The 18,263-nt window shown below is 37.9% G+C and overlaps 1 protein-coding gene across 1 annotated transcript in view; it reads left to right on the forward strand.

The window, feature by feature from the left end:
- The window catches only part of copg2 (COPI coat complex subunit gamma 2), a 28,909-nt gene extending 10,667 nt beyond the window's left edge, over window positions 1-18,242 (forward strand). Inside the window, exons 7-24 of the mRNA XM_061715028.1 lie at window positions 129-221; window positions 311-397; window positions 485-642; window positions 3,292-3,425; window positions 3,539-3,606; window positions 4,394-4,582; window positions 5,740-5,835; window positions 6,951-7,194; window positions 7,308-7,383; window positions 9,614-9,717; window positions 10,822-10,947; window positions 11,046-11,114; window positions 11,197-11,378; window positions 12,989-13,118; window positions 13,198-13,295; window positions 14,818-14,956; window positions 15,580-15,678; window positions 17,945-18,242. Coding sequence (XP_061571012.1) covers window positions 129-221; window positions 311-397; window positions 485-642; window positions 3,292-3,425; window positions 3,539-3,606; window positions 4,394-4,582; window positions 5,740-5,835; window positions 6,951-7,194; window positions 7,308-7,383; window positions 9,614-9,717; window positions 10,822-10,947; window positions 11,046-11,114; window positions 11,197-11,378; window positions 12,989-13,118; window positions 13,198-13,295; window positions 14,818-14,956; window positions 15,580-15,678; window positions 17,945-18,075 — 2,223 coding nt within the window. The 3' untranslated portion in view covers window positions 18,076-18,242. The remainder of the gene's footprint in view (window positions 1-128; window positions 222-310; window positions 398-484; window positions 643-3,291; window positions 3,426-3,538; window positions 3,607-4,393; window positions 4,583-5,739; window positions 5,836-6,950; window positions 7,195-7,307; window positions 7,384-9,613; window positions 9,718-10,821; window positions 10,948-11,045; window positions 11,115-11,196; window positions 11,379-12,988; window positions 13,119-13,197; window positions 13,296-14,817; window positions 14,957-15,579; window positions 15,679-17,944) is intronic.
- Window positions 18,243-18,263: the final 21 nt, after the last annotated feature.

The following is an 18,263-nucleotide window of genomic DNA, read 5'->3' on the forward strand; positions in this document are numbered from 1 at the left end:
ATCCGGCTTTACACAAAAACGTCACCAACGGGAATTGGTATATCGTGAATGGTAAAATATCGCCCATTCCTAGCATGCAATTAATGTATATAATTTAACCAACTTCAGCACCGTTTGTCTCTTCACAGACCACCATGCTGCAGGCCATTGAGCGCTACATGAAGCAGGCGATTGTTGACAAAGTCCCGAGTGTATCGAGCTCCGCTCTGGTCTCGTCACTGGTATGAAATCACACAGTTACCCATCATTGCTTATTGGACATTTTTGAACAGTATTAGTTGATGACATCATTGCTGGTTTCCTTCCTTAGCACATGGTGAAGATGAGCTACGATGTCGTGAAGCGCTGGGTCAACGAAGCCCAAGAAGCAGCTTCCAGCGACAACATCATGGTCCAGGTAGAGAAGACCAACATGTTCATTTCTCGAGATGCATTCATGAACCTCCCTGGTTATTCCTGATGCTAAAATAATGTGTCGTTCTAGTACCATGCCCTCGGTCTGTTGTATCACCTGAGAAAGAACGACCGTCTGGCCGTGACCAAGATGCTCAACAAGTTCACCAAGTCTGGTCTCAAGTCTCCCTTCGCCTACTGCATGCTGATCCGCATCGCCAGCAAGCTGCTGGATGAAACAGAAGGAGGGTGAGCTGAGCAGAGAGCGCCGGGACCAGTGTCTGGGGATTTAACCCTTTATGACCTACCAAAGAACAAATATATCATATTTTTACATGCTATACGGCCATTTTATGGAATATTTTTATTTGCTATGCATCAAAACAACCCATATTAGCCAATCTTTAATAATATGTATGTTTGATTTGATTTGTTTATTTGCACAACATAAAAAAAACGGTACAAAAGTTTAAATAAACATAAAAAAACATGAAAATATGTGCAGGTGAGAAAGGAAGCCCTAAATGGGCTTATTCAAAGTTCTCACCAGGAAAAATAGATTGTATTGAACTAATAGCAAGAACAAAAAAACAAAAAAACAAAAAAAAAACAGCGTTCAAAAAAGATGGATATAAACAGACAATTTCTCGGTGTGCACGTGCAGAAGTGAGTCCACATTAAGTGGAAGCACTTCTAGACGCTTGGTCAATAAGGCTGGTCTTCAATCTCTGTTTAAAACTATTAATAGACAGTGAAGATTTTGCGATAAGTATATGAGAGTTCCAGAGTGAGGAACCTCTGTCTTTGATGGAGAACTGACTGCTATTGGTACGACTGAATGAAGAATGGAGATCCTCAAATTGTCTGGTATTATAGTTATGAATTTGCGAATTGGTCTTAAAAAAATCTTTGAAAGTACTTGGAAGCCTATTTGCAAGATAAGTGCATTTGTAAATGAAAGCACATGATTGGAGTATGTTAATATCATAGATGGATAATAAATTTAATTTTTTAAACAAAGGGGCAGATGGGGCCAAATAGGAGGCAGAAGTAGCTATTCTTACAAATTTCTTTTGAGTAATGAGTAATTTGTGTAGATTTGATGAATATGTGCTTGCCCAAACAATGTTGCCATAAATGAGATAAGGATAAATTAAACTGTAATACAGAGTAACGAGACAAGCCTGATGGACCAAACCTCTGATTCTTCTGATGATACCAAGGGATCTAGAGATTTTGTTAGTTACAGAATGTATATGCTCTTTCCAGGACAAATTCTCATCCACAAAGACACCTAGAAATTTGGTGGATGAAACCTGATTGATTGCAATACCACCAATAGAAATCTTAGCTTTTTGCGGACAATATTTTTTGTTTTTACTTGCAAATACAATAAAATTAGATTTGTTAACATTTAACGACAACTTGTTTGCAAGGAACCATTTTGAAAGCATTGCTATACCAGAATTAGCTTGCTCAATAAGTGAATCAAAATTTCTGTGAGTTAGTATCAAATTGGTAGATTTACAAGTCCATACTAACTAAATAAATTGTTAAAAAGTGCAAATAACTAAATGTAAATGTAAATCGTTACACAGAAGCCTTTCAAACCACAGGAAATTTATCTGGAATGAATTCATACTTTAGTTATTGAGATATATCCTTTTTATATATCGCCTCTCATCCGGCGCTGAACTCAGCTTTGCTCACGGTAAACCGTTTCACGCGCACAGACTTTAGTGGATCCATAATGTGTGTGTGTGTGTGGGCTTGTATAGTGAGTATTTAATGTGTGTGTGGGTTGTTGGTGAGCAATCTTTGGTGAAAATCTCTGATAAAAAAGCACAAACAAGAGCACAAATTCAAACCAACTACGGTATTTGCCTGGGAGAATTGTCACTCCCCTTTTTGGGGGAAGTGGAGTGGTAAAATACCACCTGATGAAACTCTGACAACCTGATGATGTATGTGTCAACGTATGTCAATGTAAAAAGTGCTGTAAACACATAACAGATCTATAAATAACCCGCCGTATCAATTATGAAGATTTCCGCAATTTTTTTAAATTTTTTTTCCAAACAATTTAATGGATTAAAACTCTAGGACACTAAATGCAGGATATGTAAGTGAAACTCTTCCTGTTTAACATGCAGAAAGAATTATTGCTCTGTTTTATTTGGTTGTAGGGCTGTTCGATTAATCGATTTTAAATCGTAATCGCGATTATGTAATTAGAACGATGTTAAAACATGAAAATCGTAAAATCGATTTTTCACTTTTTTTTTTCATTTTATTTTTTTTATTTATTTATTTTTTTACCTTGTCTGCACACATATTAATGATTGATACCATATTAATGATTGATGGAAATGCCTCTCAATACCTGCGACAAGTGCCCCATTACACACCTCTACCTCCTTCATGGGTTGCATTATTATTTAGCATGCAAAGACCCAGTTTAGTTTAATTAGAAAAAATGTCTTGTTTTATTTAATTGGAAATATAACTTACTGTATGTTTGCAAGTGCTGATTTGCTGATTTTTTTTTTTTCAGAGATAAAACTTTATATTTTATTATATTTTTTAAAACTTTTTTTCAACTTATTTTACAGAGTTTTGCACTTTATTCATTCATTTTTGGTTTAATAAGAGCAAAGTTTGCACTTAAAGCCCAATGGGGCAAATGTTCAATAAAAAAACAGCATATTTGAAATCATTTCTTTGCCTTTTGTCAATTCACAAAATAATCGTAATCGAAAATCGGATTTTGAGAGAAAAAAATCGAGATTTTATTTTTGGGCAAAATCGAACAGCCCTATTTGGTTGTAATTGGCGCTTCAGCCAGTCATAAAGGGTTAAGCTGTTGTGATGAGTAACATGTTTCTTATCTCTGCTCAGTCACGACAGCCCCTTGTTCGACTTCATCGAGAGCTGCCTGAGGAACAAGAACGAGATGGTTGTGTATGAAGCGGCTTCTGCCATCGTCCACATGCCCAACTGCACGGCCAGGGAGCTGGCGCCGGCTGTTTCAGGTTTTACTTGCTTCTCATTCATTCATATCATTCTCATTCATTAATATTAGCGAAGGGCCTGAGTTGGTGCAGTTTATGATGTTCTAAATGTGAATATTTGCATCTCTCTGCAGTCCTGCAGCTCTTCTGCAGCTCTCCTAAAGCCGCCCTGAGATACGCTGCAGTCAGGACCCTCAACAAGGTACAGATTCACTCTCCATTACAGTTGTTTGTGGATCATTTCATTGTATCTACACCTAAATCACTTCTATTGAACTGTATTACATAGGGCTGCAGCTATCGAATATTTTGGTGATTCTATGAAATATTCCAGCGATGAATCGGGTAAAACTTACTTTTGCTTTATTAAAGCCCAATTATAAATATACAATAGAAAACAAGAAAGATTACTTGATTTAAAAACAACCAACTTGTTTATTTTATGAGAATAATTGACATTTATTTACATATTATGCAAACTAGTAAAATTTAAAATTTTCCAATAAAAATAAATGCAATTATTTTAAACTTAACATTTCCTGAAACATTAAAAAAAACTTAATTTTCAAAGTATCAAAAATAAAAAATATTCTTAAACACAGCTTTTAAATTGTGCAACTTCAAATTCATAACAGACACGTTTCAACAGAAATGCTTGGCTGTGGACCAAGCCTTTTTTATTATTTTTATATATATTTCATTCATGTTTAATTTGAAATAATCCCACAGCTTCGACATTTTCTTTCTCTTCCTCTTATTACTTTCGCTTTGCTGCGTTTTTCTCATTGGCGCTGTCACTGTGAAACGTGAAGTTTAAATTTATTTTTTATTTAAACGAGGCTTGTAGGCAGAGGAAATTCCTCCATCATTTTGTGTAATCGAGGTAGGAATCATTGCAGCCCTAGTATTAAACTGTATTAAGATAATATCACCTAGAAATGGTTTGTTCAGAATAAATAAAAATGTATCCTCTACTTTTTCCCGGTCAGGTGGCCATGAAGCATCCGTCAGCGGTGACCGCCTGCAACCTGGACCTGGAGAACCTGATCACCGATTCCAACCGCAGCATCGCCACGCTGGCCATCACCACGCTGCTGAAGACGGGGAGTGAGAGCAGCGTGGACCGGCTCATGAAGCAGATCTCCTCCTTCGTGTCCGAGATCTCCGACGAATTTAAGGTGACGCAGCTTTCTACTCAAACTTTATTTATGGTCATGAAAAGTGGCAGTTTGTGTTAAATTCAGAGAAACCACTTGCAATATTAGTTGTGTTTAGCTATTTAACCTCTTATTTGATTTGTTTATTGCAAAAAGTATCTACTTTGTATATTTTGCTAATAAAACAGCTAATAACATTTGCAGTGGGGATTGGATCACTTTGATTGCAACTTTAGTTTACAGATTTTTTTTTTATTTTTTATTTTTTATTTTTTTTATTTTTATTTTTTTTTCTCTTTATTATTTATTTATTTTGGTTTAATGTTATGAAAAGTAAAAAAAAAAGGGGGGGTATTGATAATTATATTGTTATTGTAAATCTTCTTTCTTTCTTTTTTTACTGCCCTCCATAAAGATATCTATACAAAAAAAACAGCCAAGGATGACCAAAGTGCTGTACAGTTTAGAAACGGCTGAATAAAAGGCATATTTTACAAAGATAAAATAAATAGAACAAGATGACTACAGAATACAAGAATACAATGAAATAAAAAAGCTTGAATGTAGTCTCACTTCATTGTGACTTTGACTTTGGACTCATGTGGAGATGACGCAGACGTTTTTCCACTTTAAAGTTGCAGAAAACACTGAATACTCAACTAAGGCAATGATGATGTTATTTACCTGCTGTGACTGGATTACATAATGGAGGGTTTGACAATAGGGGAGCAGTTTTCAAGTCCTTTAAAAGAAAATTGACTTGATAAATAGTTTTCCCAACTTCGCTCTGTATTTAAACCCTGTTATCTTCTGTTCTAAACTTCAGAATTGTAACACTAGAGGTTCCAGTCGGCTGAAATGACCCATTCCAAGGACCAATCATCTTAAGAGATCTTTTATTTATAGATCAGTGACTTTGAGGAATAACCTCCCTCAAAACCTTCTGTATTATTTAATAGTTTTCTTTTCTTTAATGTCATTTTATCTAGTATCAAACTTGTCATGTGCATTGAGTTAAATCATGTAATCACTTTGTATTTGCAATTGTATAATTCTGTATGTTTGTTTTCTTTTTGTGGACCCCAGGAAGACTAGCTGGTTGTTATGGCACCAGCTAATGGGGATCCTTAATAAAATCTAATCTAAATGTAATCTAAAGATGTTTGTGTTGGTTTCAGGTGGTGGTGGTTCAGGCCATCAGTGCTCTGTGTCAGAAGTATCCCCGGAAACACAGCGTCATGATGAACTTCCTGTCCAACATGCTCAGAGATGACGTGAGTTGATCATTTTAACACAGAATGTAAAGTCAGTAGTGATGCACCGAATGTTCGGTAACCGAAATTGTAAAAAAAAACAAAAAAAAACACTTTTGGTGTTGGTGGAATAACTGGGGGGAAAACCGAACAATTAATAACGGCGTGTGATGACGCAATCAAACAGCGTGCGGTGTTAAATGCAGCAAGCATGTCAGATCTTTACTTGGATGTGGGAAAAAGCAGAGGACACGAGAAATGATCCAGGCTGAGTTGGATTTGGGAAACCGCTAGGTGATGGAGACGGTGACGGGACGCACAGCAGAGAAATGGCCCGTACTACCGATGCGGTGGAGAAACCTCACTGTCTGATATGAAGAGATCCTCCAAGAAAATAACCCAGATTTTTACAATTATTATACAAGGCTTCAAATTGCGGAGATCAGCCCCACCGCGACCCAATTAACTGGATTTGAACGGGAGAAAATGAAAAAGGATTATGAGAAAAAATACAATAAGACAAATTGTGACTGGCGGGTATTTTACTGCACATTTACAGGACTGTCTCAGAAAATTAGAATATTGTGATAAAGTTCTTTATTTTCTGTAATGCAATTAAAAAAACTAAAATGTCATACATTCTGGATTCATTACAAATCAACTGAAATATTGCAAGCCTTTTATTATTTTAATATTGCTGATTATGGCTTACAGTTTAAGATTAAGATTCCCAGAATATTCAAATTTTTTGAGATAGGATATTTGGGTTTTCTTAAGCTGTAAGCCATAATCAGCGATATTAAAATAATAAAAGGCTTGCAATATTTCAGTTGATTTGTAATGAATCCAGAATGTATGACATTTTTGTTTTTGTAATTGCATTAGAGAAAATTACAATATTCTAATTTTCCGTATTGGATTTATGCAATGGTGAAAAAATTTGCAAAATAAATGAAAAACTGCGAAGAACCATTGTTCGGTATTATTCGGTATTCGGCCAAGTGTTATTATTTTCGGTTTCGGCCACAAATTTTCATTTCGGTGCATCACTAAAAGTCAGCGTTGCCGTCTGATCAAGTCCTACAAACCAGTTTCTGTAGAGTTTTCACGTACGTGGTGCATCTGTGTCCCTGCAGGGCGGGTTTGACTACAAGCGGGCCATCGTGGACTGCATCATCAGCATCATCGAGGAGAACCCAGAGAGCAAGGAGACGGGCCTGGCCCACCTGTGTGAGTTCATCGAGGACTGTGAACACACGGTTCTGGCCACCAAGATCCTGCACCTGCTGGGGAAAGAGGGCCCGCGCACGCCGCAGCCGTCCAAGTACATCCGCTTCATCTTCAACCGCGTGGTGCTGGAGAGCGAGGCCGTGCGTGCAGGTGAGGCGCCGTGAACTCTGGGGCTTTTAACATCCCAGGTTTTCCTTTCAAGCACACGTGTCAGAACATTCTGTAAGCAGCTTAACGTTTTCTCTCTGTGTGTTCCCCGTCAGCCGCCGTCAGTGCTTTGGCTAAATTCGGGGCTCAGAATGACGATCTGCTGCCGAGTGTCCTGGTTCTTCTGCAGAGGTGCACACTTACTTTTATTATGTGGAGTTGTTTTCAGGGTTCCTACGGGTGCTTGAAATCCTTGAAAGTGCTTGAATTTCAATGTTGTGTTTTCAAGGCCTGAAAAGTGCTTGAAATTATAACTTTGTCTTTCACAAAATTGGGATCAGACTGTATAGTTGTTATTACAAGGAGAAAATAAAATCAGTAAGATGAAACATAACTAGATGTTTACAGCATGATACAATGTACATAATTGGCATAAAAAGCGGAAAAAATCATTGAGTATATACAGGACTGCCTCAGAAAATTAGAATATTGTGATAAAGTTATTTATTTTTCTGTAATGCAATTTAAAAAAAAAACAAAAATGTCATACATTCTGGATTAATTACAAATCAACTGAAATATTGCAAGCCTTTTATTTTAATATTGCTGATTATGGTTTACAGTTTAAGATTAAGATTCCCAGAATATTCTAATTTTTTGAGCTGTAAACCATGATCAGCAATATTAAAATAATAAAAGGCTTACAATATTTTAGTTGATTTGTAATGAATCCAGAATGTATGACATTTTTGTAATTGCATTACAGAAAATCACAATATTCAAATTTTCAGAGACAGTTGTATATTCCTGTAGATATTTTACCCCAGCGATAAGGTGCTTGAAGATTTTGAAAATTACCCTTGAAAGTGCTTGAATTTGACCTTGAAAAATGTGTAGGAACCCTGTGTTTTGTTTCGACATCCTTTCCTGCACTTTTCTTTTGCCAGAATACTCTGGATACAGTAGTCGTCCCCAAACCCCTGCAGATACATCAATACTGAGAATAACGATTATCATAATCCTTTTAGAAATGCGTGTGGTTATTCAAGGGTTCAAAGAGTTTTTATTGTCATTCCAGCATGTTAGACACGACATGGAACGAAATTAGTTTGCCTTGGTTTTAGACCAAATATACAGCAAATATAAAATAATAAATATTATAAATTAGAAAAAAATATTCCAACAGTAAAAACAGCAGGATGACACTGACATGACAGTAGTGATAATAAAGTGTCAGTTCTGGGGGGGTAACAGGAGCTACAGGGGTCCACTATAACTGGTGTTTTTGTTTGAGTTGACGGCTGGTTTTTATGCATTATTTAGTTTATTTATTGTATTTTCGAACATGTAAAAAAAAAAACAAGAAAACCATTCCACCACATAAAGAAAAAAAACAACATCGAAACACATATTTCAGTTACATGTTCGAAAAGGAGTGGGAGGAAGTATAAACTTATTTAATCCCACCCCCTTTCCACAACTAAATATAATTTATATGTCTATTTTTTATACTAACACTCATAACACTAATTTGTATAAATATATATCATTTTTACAAAAATAACCTGTTTATTATTTGTATTATTAATTTTATATTTTTATATTTATTTATCTTATTTATTATTTTACAATTTTTTTATTCTTTTATTTTACTTTTATTTTATTTTTTTTATTATTTTACTGTTTATTATTTTATTTTTTTTACAAGATATAAGCTCTATCATAAATATAATAACTATGATATAAATATACGTATATCTAAGTACCGTATATAAACATACAAAGACAACATGACAAAATACCACAACACACACAGCTACTGATCTTTAAACACAGCCTTCACTTTTATACCTCAAATAAACCATTTCTTTATATTTTCACTGCTAAATAAATGTAATCATTATTTAGGAACCCAACTACCTACAAACTTCTTCCAAATATGAATAATTTTGCGAAAAGAAACCTGTGGTCACCCTTGTCTTACGGATCTAGTCACATTTTTATGAACCACCACCACCATTTTTTTTAAAAACATTTCAACTTCACGGTCCACAAGACGGTCAGCAGCGATGGATAAAGCTTGGATGAAGATCTTAAAGCCATTCTATGTAGCAATACCACTTCTGAACACATGGGGGCATAAAGATCTGCTGGATCCACCAGAGCCAGCCTGCTAATGATGGGATGGTCCAACTTTAGCCCTTTTGAGGTGCAAGGGGAGTCATTTATGAACTTTGTTGTGATATGCTGCCCCCATGTGGTCAGAAGTGGTCCTGCAACACAGACATGGTTCTGGTTCTGCTCAGTGTGCATGAATGTACATGTGACTTGTGATCATTTGTGAATTGACCCATAGCAGTTTATCATGAAACTGCATGAATGTGGATTTAGTTTGACGGTAACGTCGGCTCTGCCCTCACAGGTGCATGATGGACAGTGACGACGAGGTGCGAGACAGAGCGACGTTCTACATGAACGTACTACAGCAGAAGCAAAAGGCCCTGAATGCAGCATACATCTTCAATGGTAATGCTTTTATTTATTTATTTTTTTATTCTTTTTTAACCCTCCAGATGTGGTTGACGCAGGACGAGCAGCCGGTTATGTCGTCCTGATCAGGATCTTTTAGCTCCCGATCACTTGAGTTTGAGTATCTGCCGATCCCGATTTTTCCCGATCCGATCACTTTTTTTTGTCTCCCGATACATTTCCGATACTTTTTCCCGATCAGATACATTTTGGCAATGAATTTAAAGAAAAAAGGACTAAAACTAAATTATCCCAAGTTTCTTTTCTTGCCCATTGGAGAACAACATGGACATGTATTTCAACAAAGCTTATCAGCGCTGGTGCCACAAAATGTTAAAACATGAAATTGTAAACTAAAACAAAAAGTGCAGAATAGTGCAATAACAAAAATAAATACAGGACTGTCTCAGAAAATTTGAATATTGTAATTATCTGTAATGCAATTACAAAAACAAAAATGTCATACATTCTGGATTCATTACAAATCAACTGAAATATTGCAAGCCTTTTATTATTTTAATATTGCTGATCATGGCTTAAAGCTTAAGAAAACTCAAATATCCTATCTCAAAAAATTTGAATATTCTGGGAATCTTAATCTTAAACTGTAAGCCATGATCAGCAATAATAAAATAATAAAAGGCTTGCAATATTTCAGTTGATTTGTAATGAATCCAGAATGTATGACATTTTTGTTTTTTTAATTGCATTGCAGAAAATAAATAACTTTATCCCAATATTCAAATTTTCTGAGACAGTCCTGTATAATGTAACTTCAAAAGAGGTAGTTGAATGACATCCAGTCAAACTCACAAACACAAGAAAATTAAAATACTTTTTGGCTTAACCTTAGTGCAACATTCTGAATGGAATGAAATGAAGCAGCAGCTTAATGAACATGAACAGATATAACATTTCACAATTCAAAGATGTAAACCATGTTAGTTTCGCTTATTTCGTCACTTCCGGCCAGCGGATATATATAAAACTATTTAATATATATTAAAAACATTAACTAGGTATGTCCCGATACTTTTTTGGCCGATACCAATGTTTTGAAAATGCCGTGCTCGGTGTTGACGTGTGTTCTTGTTTCCTCAGGACTGTCCGTGTCGGTTCCCGGGCTGGAGAAGTCTCTCCACCAGTACACGCTGGATCCCTCAGAAAAACCCTTCGACATGAAGTCGGTGCCTCTGGCCACCACTCCCATCACAGAGCAGAAAACTGGTACAAACAGCTTCTTTTTATTTATTTATTTTTGTAACTTATCACTTACAGGAAAAATCAGTTCAGGTTTCTGATAAAGATTATCAATTTCCTCTCAGAAATCGCTCCCGTTGCCACGAGCAAACTCCCAGAAAAGCTGGCCCCGTCGCGCCAGGATATTTATCAGGGTAAGACTGAAAACTGACTTTTATGTTACTGAACCAGGTCTTTGATCGACTGCTGTTAATTCGGCTTAACTTATTCTTGCAGAACAACTGGCGTCCATCCACGAGTTCCAGGGTCTGGGCCCGCTCTTCAAGTCCTCCGACCCGGTGCAGCTGACGGAGGCCGAGACGGAGTACGTCGTTCGCAGCATCAAACACACGTTCGCCCGACACATGGTGTTCCAGTTCGACTGCACCAACACGCTGAACGACCAGCTGCTGCAAAAGGTCGGTTCCAGGGTCTCGTTTAGCTCAAATATCTTCATGTTGTGTTGGTTTTACGTGAAGTTGCTTTTGTCAACGAAAATTATGACTAAATATCGTCGTCAACGAACCTTTATCACCTGAGGAAAACGAGAGAAGGCGCAACGAAAATGCTGGTCATGTGACGATAATGATAATTAAATATATGATGAAATATCGTATAGGAATAAAAACCAGACTAAAATGTAGATTACAAAATAAAAACTCTGCTAAAATGTGTCTTCATTTTCATTGACCAAAACGAGATGAAACATTTGCTTGTAAACGGAGGGAAACGGACATTTAGGCATCAGAACGTCACATTATGAGACAGAAACGTCACCACACTGCAAAAACTCAAAATCTTAACAAGAATATTTGTCTTATTTCTAGTTAAAATGTTTCGTTTTTAGTCAAAAAAATCTCATTACACTTAAAACAAGACTCATCACTGGAAAAAAGTGAAAATTTACTTGAAACAGGTGAAAATTGTCAAATAAGTTATTTTTCTGGTAATGACTCTTGTTTTAATCGTAATGAGATTTTTTGACTAAAAATGAGACATTTTAACTAGAAATAAGACAAATATTCTTGTTAAGATTTTGAGTTTTTGCAGTGCAGCGTCATGAGTGACAGCTGTGTTTACAATTTGTTTGGCCACCGTCAATATTTTCTTGTATTTTACCTGTTTTATATTCTAAAGTCACACTTAAAAGTAACTCCACTTCTCTGTCACTCCAAACCAAAGACTCTCGTTCATCTTGGAAGTAACTGGAAGTTACTCGTAGAGCTGGGTATCATCACTGACCTCCCGATACGATACGATTCCGATACACTAGGTCCCAAGACGATACGATTTACGATACGATTCGATATCGATATTCTGGTTACAATAAGGGAATAACGTGATCCTTCCACGCGGCACGTCCGGCCATAGAAACCCCACCCTGCCTGGTGAAAAGAAGCAGCCTGCTCACTCCTCAAGTAAGGAGGAGACTTGAGCTCAGTGCAGGGCCTCCCGGCGTTGGTAGATGGAGCAATGCCCAGGACTGACTTAGGTAGGAGCACTGGGTGATAAAATGGGGGGAAGAAAAAAAAAAAAAAAATTTTTTTTTTTTTTTTTTTTTAAATCGACACTTGGATTTATGTATCGATAATCGTTCCTACACATGCATATCGATAAAATATCGATATATCGATATTTTTAACCCACCCCTAGTTACTCGTGTCATTTGTTGATGTTTTTTTCCAGGACTCTGATTGGCTAGCATGACTTTATCTTCTCGTTACACTGCCCCCTGTAGGTTTTGCTGCTCATAGCACCTTAACAGATATTTATGCAGGTTCGTGTAAATGATGGTATTTTTCAAAACGTAGAGGGGAAAATATCCGTTTTTGTAAATACCCGGCTATGTGGAAACGTGGCCTAAAATGCTCAGACTTTTAGTCGACTGAAACTTGACACGACTAAAAGGAGAATGAACGTGACTAAAACTAATAAAAACTAAAATGATAGTTTGACCCAAAGACTAGACTAAAACTAGAAGTGAAACTGACAGAAACAACCGTAGTGATACTGCTGGTTTGTTGTGCAGGTGGTGGTGCAGATGGAGCCGTCCGAGTCCTACGAGGTGGTGCAGTACGTCCCGGCCGCCAGCCTGCCCTACAGCCAGCCCGGCTCCTGCTACACGCTGGTGCGCCTGCCCGAGGACGACCCCAACGCCGGTACGAACCGCTCACCGGACACACACGCTGGATCTGAGCCGACTTGAGTTTACAAAAACCTGTCTGTCTCTGTCCGTAGTGTCGTGTACGTTCAGCTGCACCATGAAGTACCTGGTCAGAGACTGCGACCCCAACACCGGAGAACCGGACGACGATGGCTATGACGATGAATACGTGGTACGTACAGTACTGGAGTTGAGGGAGGATGAGGGGGGATGGCATCCCCCCCTGAAACAAAAACGGTCCAAATCATCCCCCCTGTAAAACTGCCATCCCCCCTTTCCATCCCTTATGTCATTTCATCAATGAATGTGGTTTTACTGCTATTTCAACATTTAGAGTCATCACCAGAAAAATAACACCAGAAAAATAACTTATTTGACAATTTTCACCTGTTTCAAGTAAATTTTCACTTGAAATAAGTAGGAAAATCTGCCAATTTTCAAGGCCTGAAAGGTGCTTGAAATTATAACTGTCTTTCACAAAATTGCGATCAGACTGTATAATTTAGTTGTTACAAGGAGAAATAAAATCAGTAATATGAAACATAACTAGATGTTTACAGCACGATACAATGTACATAATTGTGATAAAAAGTGGAAAAAATAATTATGAGTATATATATTCCTGTAGATATTTTACCCCAGAGATAAGTTGCTTGAAGATTTTGAAAATGGCCCTTTACTGCAAAAACTCAAAATCTTACCAGGAATATTTGTCTTATTTCTAGTTAAAATGTCTCATTTTTAGTCAAAAAATCTCATTACACTTAAAACAAGAGTCATTACCAGAAAAATAACTTATTTGACAATTTTCACCTGTTTCAAGTACATTTTCACTTATATAAATAAGTGTGTTAAATAAGTAGAAAATAAAAAAAAAATCTGCCAGTGGGACAAGATTTATCTTCTGTTCCACTGGCAGATTTTTCTACTTATTTCAAGTGAAAATCTACTTGAAACAGGTGAAAATTGTTGTTTTTTCCAGTGATGAGTCTTGTTTTACTAAAAAAGAGACATTTTAACTAGAAATAAGACAAATATTAAGATTTTGAGTTTTTGCAGTGTATAATTTCTGGCGATACCCATAGCTTGAGGAAAAGTATATTACTGCGTGAACTTTTTTGAAAAGCGAGGAAAGATGGAGAATGAAAAGGGACTTTTGAACGGCAAGTTCACTTTCAAAAAGATGCCAGATGGTTCGCTTTCCAGTGATGAGTCTTGTTTTAAGTGTAATGAGATTTTTTTTTTTACTAAAATGAGACATTTTAACTAGAAATAAGACAAATATTCTTGTTAAGATTTTGAGTTTTTGCAGTGATCCATTTTACTTATCCTGTGAAGGACAGAGTCATATTGATAAGTTCAGAAAAGTGTTGTTTATTGTTGTGTTTTGATGTATTTGATGTAAGCCCAGTGGATATTTAAAGCTTACAGAAGGCTGCATTTAACTGCTGCTATGTCATTCCTGCAGTATTTCTGCAGGTGTTTTGGTCACTGCTATTATTTGTAATATATTATATTATTTGTAATCAGCACAAATTATCTGTCCCCATATGATAAAATCCACCATCCCCCCTGATTTTCTTTTACAACCAGAGTACTGGATACGCAGCATCAGCACCACGAGGCGGGGAAGAACCGCTCAGGTGAACGAGTTGAAATCCGTCTTCTCACTTCTCTTTCTTGTCGTTTTTCAGCTGGAGGACCTGGAAGTGACGATCGCCGACCACATCCAGAAGGTTCTCAAACCAAACTTCGGAGCAGCGTGGGAAGAAGTGGGAGATGAATTTGAGAAGGAAGAGACTTTTGCCCTGTCGTCCGTGCGAACCCTCGACGGTACGTTCCATCATCGTCTGGCAGGAAACACTCGTCAGAAGATTCAAACGTCTTTGTGCATTTAAACTGTCGCGTTTGATTCATTTACACCAGGGGTCGGTAACCCGCGGCTCTCTAGCGCCGCCCCTAGTGGCTCCTGGAGCTTTTTCAAAAATGTTTGACCTTTTTTTCTTTTTTCTTCTATTTTTCTTTTTTTTTCCCTTTTTTTCCTCTTTTCTTTTTTTTCTATTCTTTTCTTTTTTTTCTTCCTTTTTCCTTTCTAATCTCGACATTTCGACTTTTTTACCGACATTTTGACTTTTTTCTCGACATTTCGACTTTTTTCTCGAGATTGTACTTCAACATTAATCTTGACATTTTGACTTTTTTCTCGACATTTCAACATTTTTCTCGAAGTGCATAATGAAAAAATAAATCTCCCCCCAGTTATAACTAATATAGAAACATGCAGCATGTGTTTCCTTCATTCTAAGGCTTATACATCTAAGACTTTTCATTTTTTGCGGCTCCAGACATAGTTGTTTTTTGTGTTTTTGGTCCAATATGGCTCTTTCAACATTTTGGGTTGCCGACCCCTGATTTACACGGAGCTAAGAGACGTTTCTTTGTGGTTTTTCCTGCAGAGGCCGTGGGTAATATCGTCAACTTCCTGGGAATGCAGCCGTGCGAACGCTCGGATAAAGTTCCAGAGAACAAGAACTCCCACGTGCTTTTCCTGGCCGGTGAGTGTGGTAGATGTGTAGGATGATATTCTGTTTTTACAGCGCTGTCGCTCCTCCTCCTCCTCCAGGTTTAAAATGTTCCTGCAGCTGTCATAGCTGCATTCCTGTTTTATCCTCTCTAAGCTCATTTATGCCCCAGTGATCTCCCGTTTCCCCTCGAGACGATTTAGGGAAGAAATGTTTGAAACTTCCTCCGTTCCTCCTCTCCAACTCGTTGGGGTTTGGACTCGAGGAGGATTAGTGGGATTTCTAGGAAGCTCAATCATCTCTTTCCACGTGTAATTAACTTCCCTATTGTCACGATTAGTCATCATTACAGATGTGAAAAGTACCAGAATTACCAGCAGATGTGCCTGAAGTACAAAAGCATCAAAACCAGGGTGAAATAATGTTTCATAGAGAGAGCGCCGACGGGAAAGAAAGAAGTTCAAGCGTTATCAAAGCTGCAGGAACATATTCTGGACTTCTGTGGTCCTTTACCGAGCTTCCAGACTATAGAGGGTCTGCATTGACGTCACTTCCCCACACCCCCTTACTCACACTGAGTGTTTAAAAACAGCTGCAAGTAGTGGAGAAGACGGGATAACAGCTGATTATCAGCTTAAATTAAAGGCAGTTGGACTTGACAGTGACCCGTACAGTTACCCCAAGAACCAGTGGTCCATGGACATTAATATTTGGTACAGTTACCAAGAACCAGTGGTCCATGGACATTAATATTTGGTACAGTTACCAAGAACCATTGGTCCATGGACATTAATATTTGGCCACGAATCGAGTTTCCGGATATTTATATGTACTTAATTTCTACGCCGGGGAAATACACGAAGCAAAGCTTGAAGGCTTACAAAAGTCTTGACGCTTGGTCCGACTTCAAGGCAGGATTTGTTGTAGAAATTAAAGTGATGAGGACACGGAACTTTATGATTTGACCGTTTAACGTTAGCTACCCAAAAATCCTACATTACCTGATACAAAATGGGAACCACAAATCCACGTTTGGTTCCTGGAATCCAGTTGTTTCTGTGAATTGCAGCGATCCATTTGTCTCTCTTAACCTTTTTGTTCGGCAGTTTGTAAAACGATAACTCTGATTTCTTGCTAAATCTATGAGTACAGTCGATCTCACAACAGCTCTTTCCCATTTTAGATGTTTTCCAGTTGCTCAAACTGAAAGTTTACGCTGACACTCAGTCTTTCTGACACTCAGTCTTTCTGACACTCAGTGGCCGTAACCCGCTGTGAAGTCGCATCTGTGACGTCATGCGCATTCTCTCTATTCTGGGAGGAATGTGGACTGGAGTTACTGTAGAGGAGGTTTCTGCACTTCAGATAGAGAACTACTCTGTGCAAGTTTTAATCTCTGCCCGATGCTGTTTTGCAGCTAAAAACCTGGGGCCTCATTTATAAAGCTTGCTTGCGCACAAAACAGGGCTTGAAAGATGCACACGCCACCTTCTACGCAAAGGTTGGAATTAAAAAAGAAAGAAAACGAACGGAAAAATGTGTGTATCTTTACACCAACCCTGATCCTCGCGCACGAACATTTTGAAGATATGGGGAACTGGCGACGCAGACGGTGAGGTGGTGAAATGATGCCAGATTCATGTCATACTGTTAATGTCATCACATATCAGACTTATAGATCCATGTACACCCAAGCCGGTGTTCAGAAAATACTACCATACGATCCCCATTTCTTTTATCTCAGTTTCTTTTTTTTTCAAAGGCTTTTTCATGCAAATAGACGATTTAACAGCCAGAAGTCAAAAAGTGCTTCCACATAGATCTATGTGTACGACGCTTCGGTGGAAGAAAAAAACCCGTCAGATCACGCTTCCACATAGATAAATGTTGATGTCTATGTGGAAGTGTGATCTGACGGGGTATTTTCATCTGTCAAATCATCCTACCTGCATTTATCTATGTGGAAGCGTGATTTGACGGGTTTTTTTCTTCCGCCGAAGCGTCGTACACATAGATCTATGTGGAAGCACATTCTGACTGTTAAATTGTCTATTTGCATGAAAAAGAATTCACGTGCGCAACCTTCCAGCTGGACTGTGATCTATAAAGCGAACATTGCGTGCAGATGTGCGTGCACACGGTTTTATAAATCAGGATTTGTTTGTGCGCACGCTTTTTTTGGCTTTTGAGCGCACGTACACTTTTAGTATGAATCCTACGCACTCTTTTATAATGAAGCCCCTGCTCTGAAGTCAAATACTCCGTTTCCCTGACATCTCTCCCCCCTCTTTTCCCCCAGGTGTGTATCGCGGAGGCCACGACGTGCTGGTCCGAGCGCGGCTGGCTCTGGCCGACGGCGTCACCATGCAGGTGACGGTTCGCAGCAGCGACGAGTCGGTGGTCGACGTCATTCTGGCGTCTGTGGGTTAAATCAGCTCAAAACCTCCATCCCCACAACCCCAACTTAATCACTCTGCAATTTAACGTATGTTATCGTGACAACTACAGATGTTTTATAATCTATCACTTGTATCCTTCCTGGTTCTTTTTCCATTTCTTTCATGGTTGTCAAAACTGAAATAAAATTGTCAACACAACATCAGTGGAAAGACCCTTTT

The sequence above is a fragment of the Cololabis saira genome, chromosome 23 (assembly GCF_033807715.1).
Source record: "Cololabis saira isolate AMF1-May2022 chromosome 23, fColSai1.1, whole genome shotgun sequence".
NCBI classification, from domain to species: Eukaryota; Metazoa; Chordata; class Actinopteri; order Beloniformes; family Belonidae; genus Cololabis; species Cololabis saira.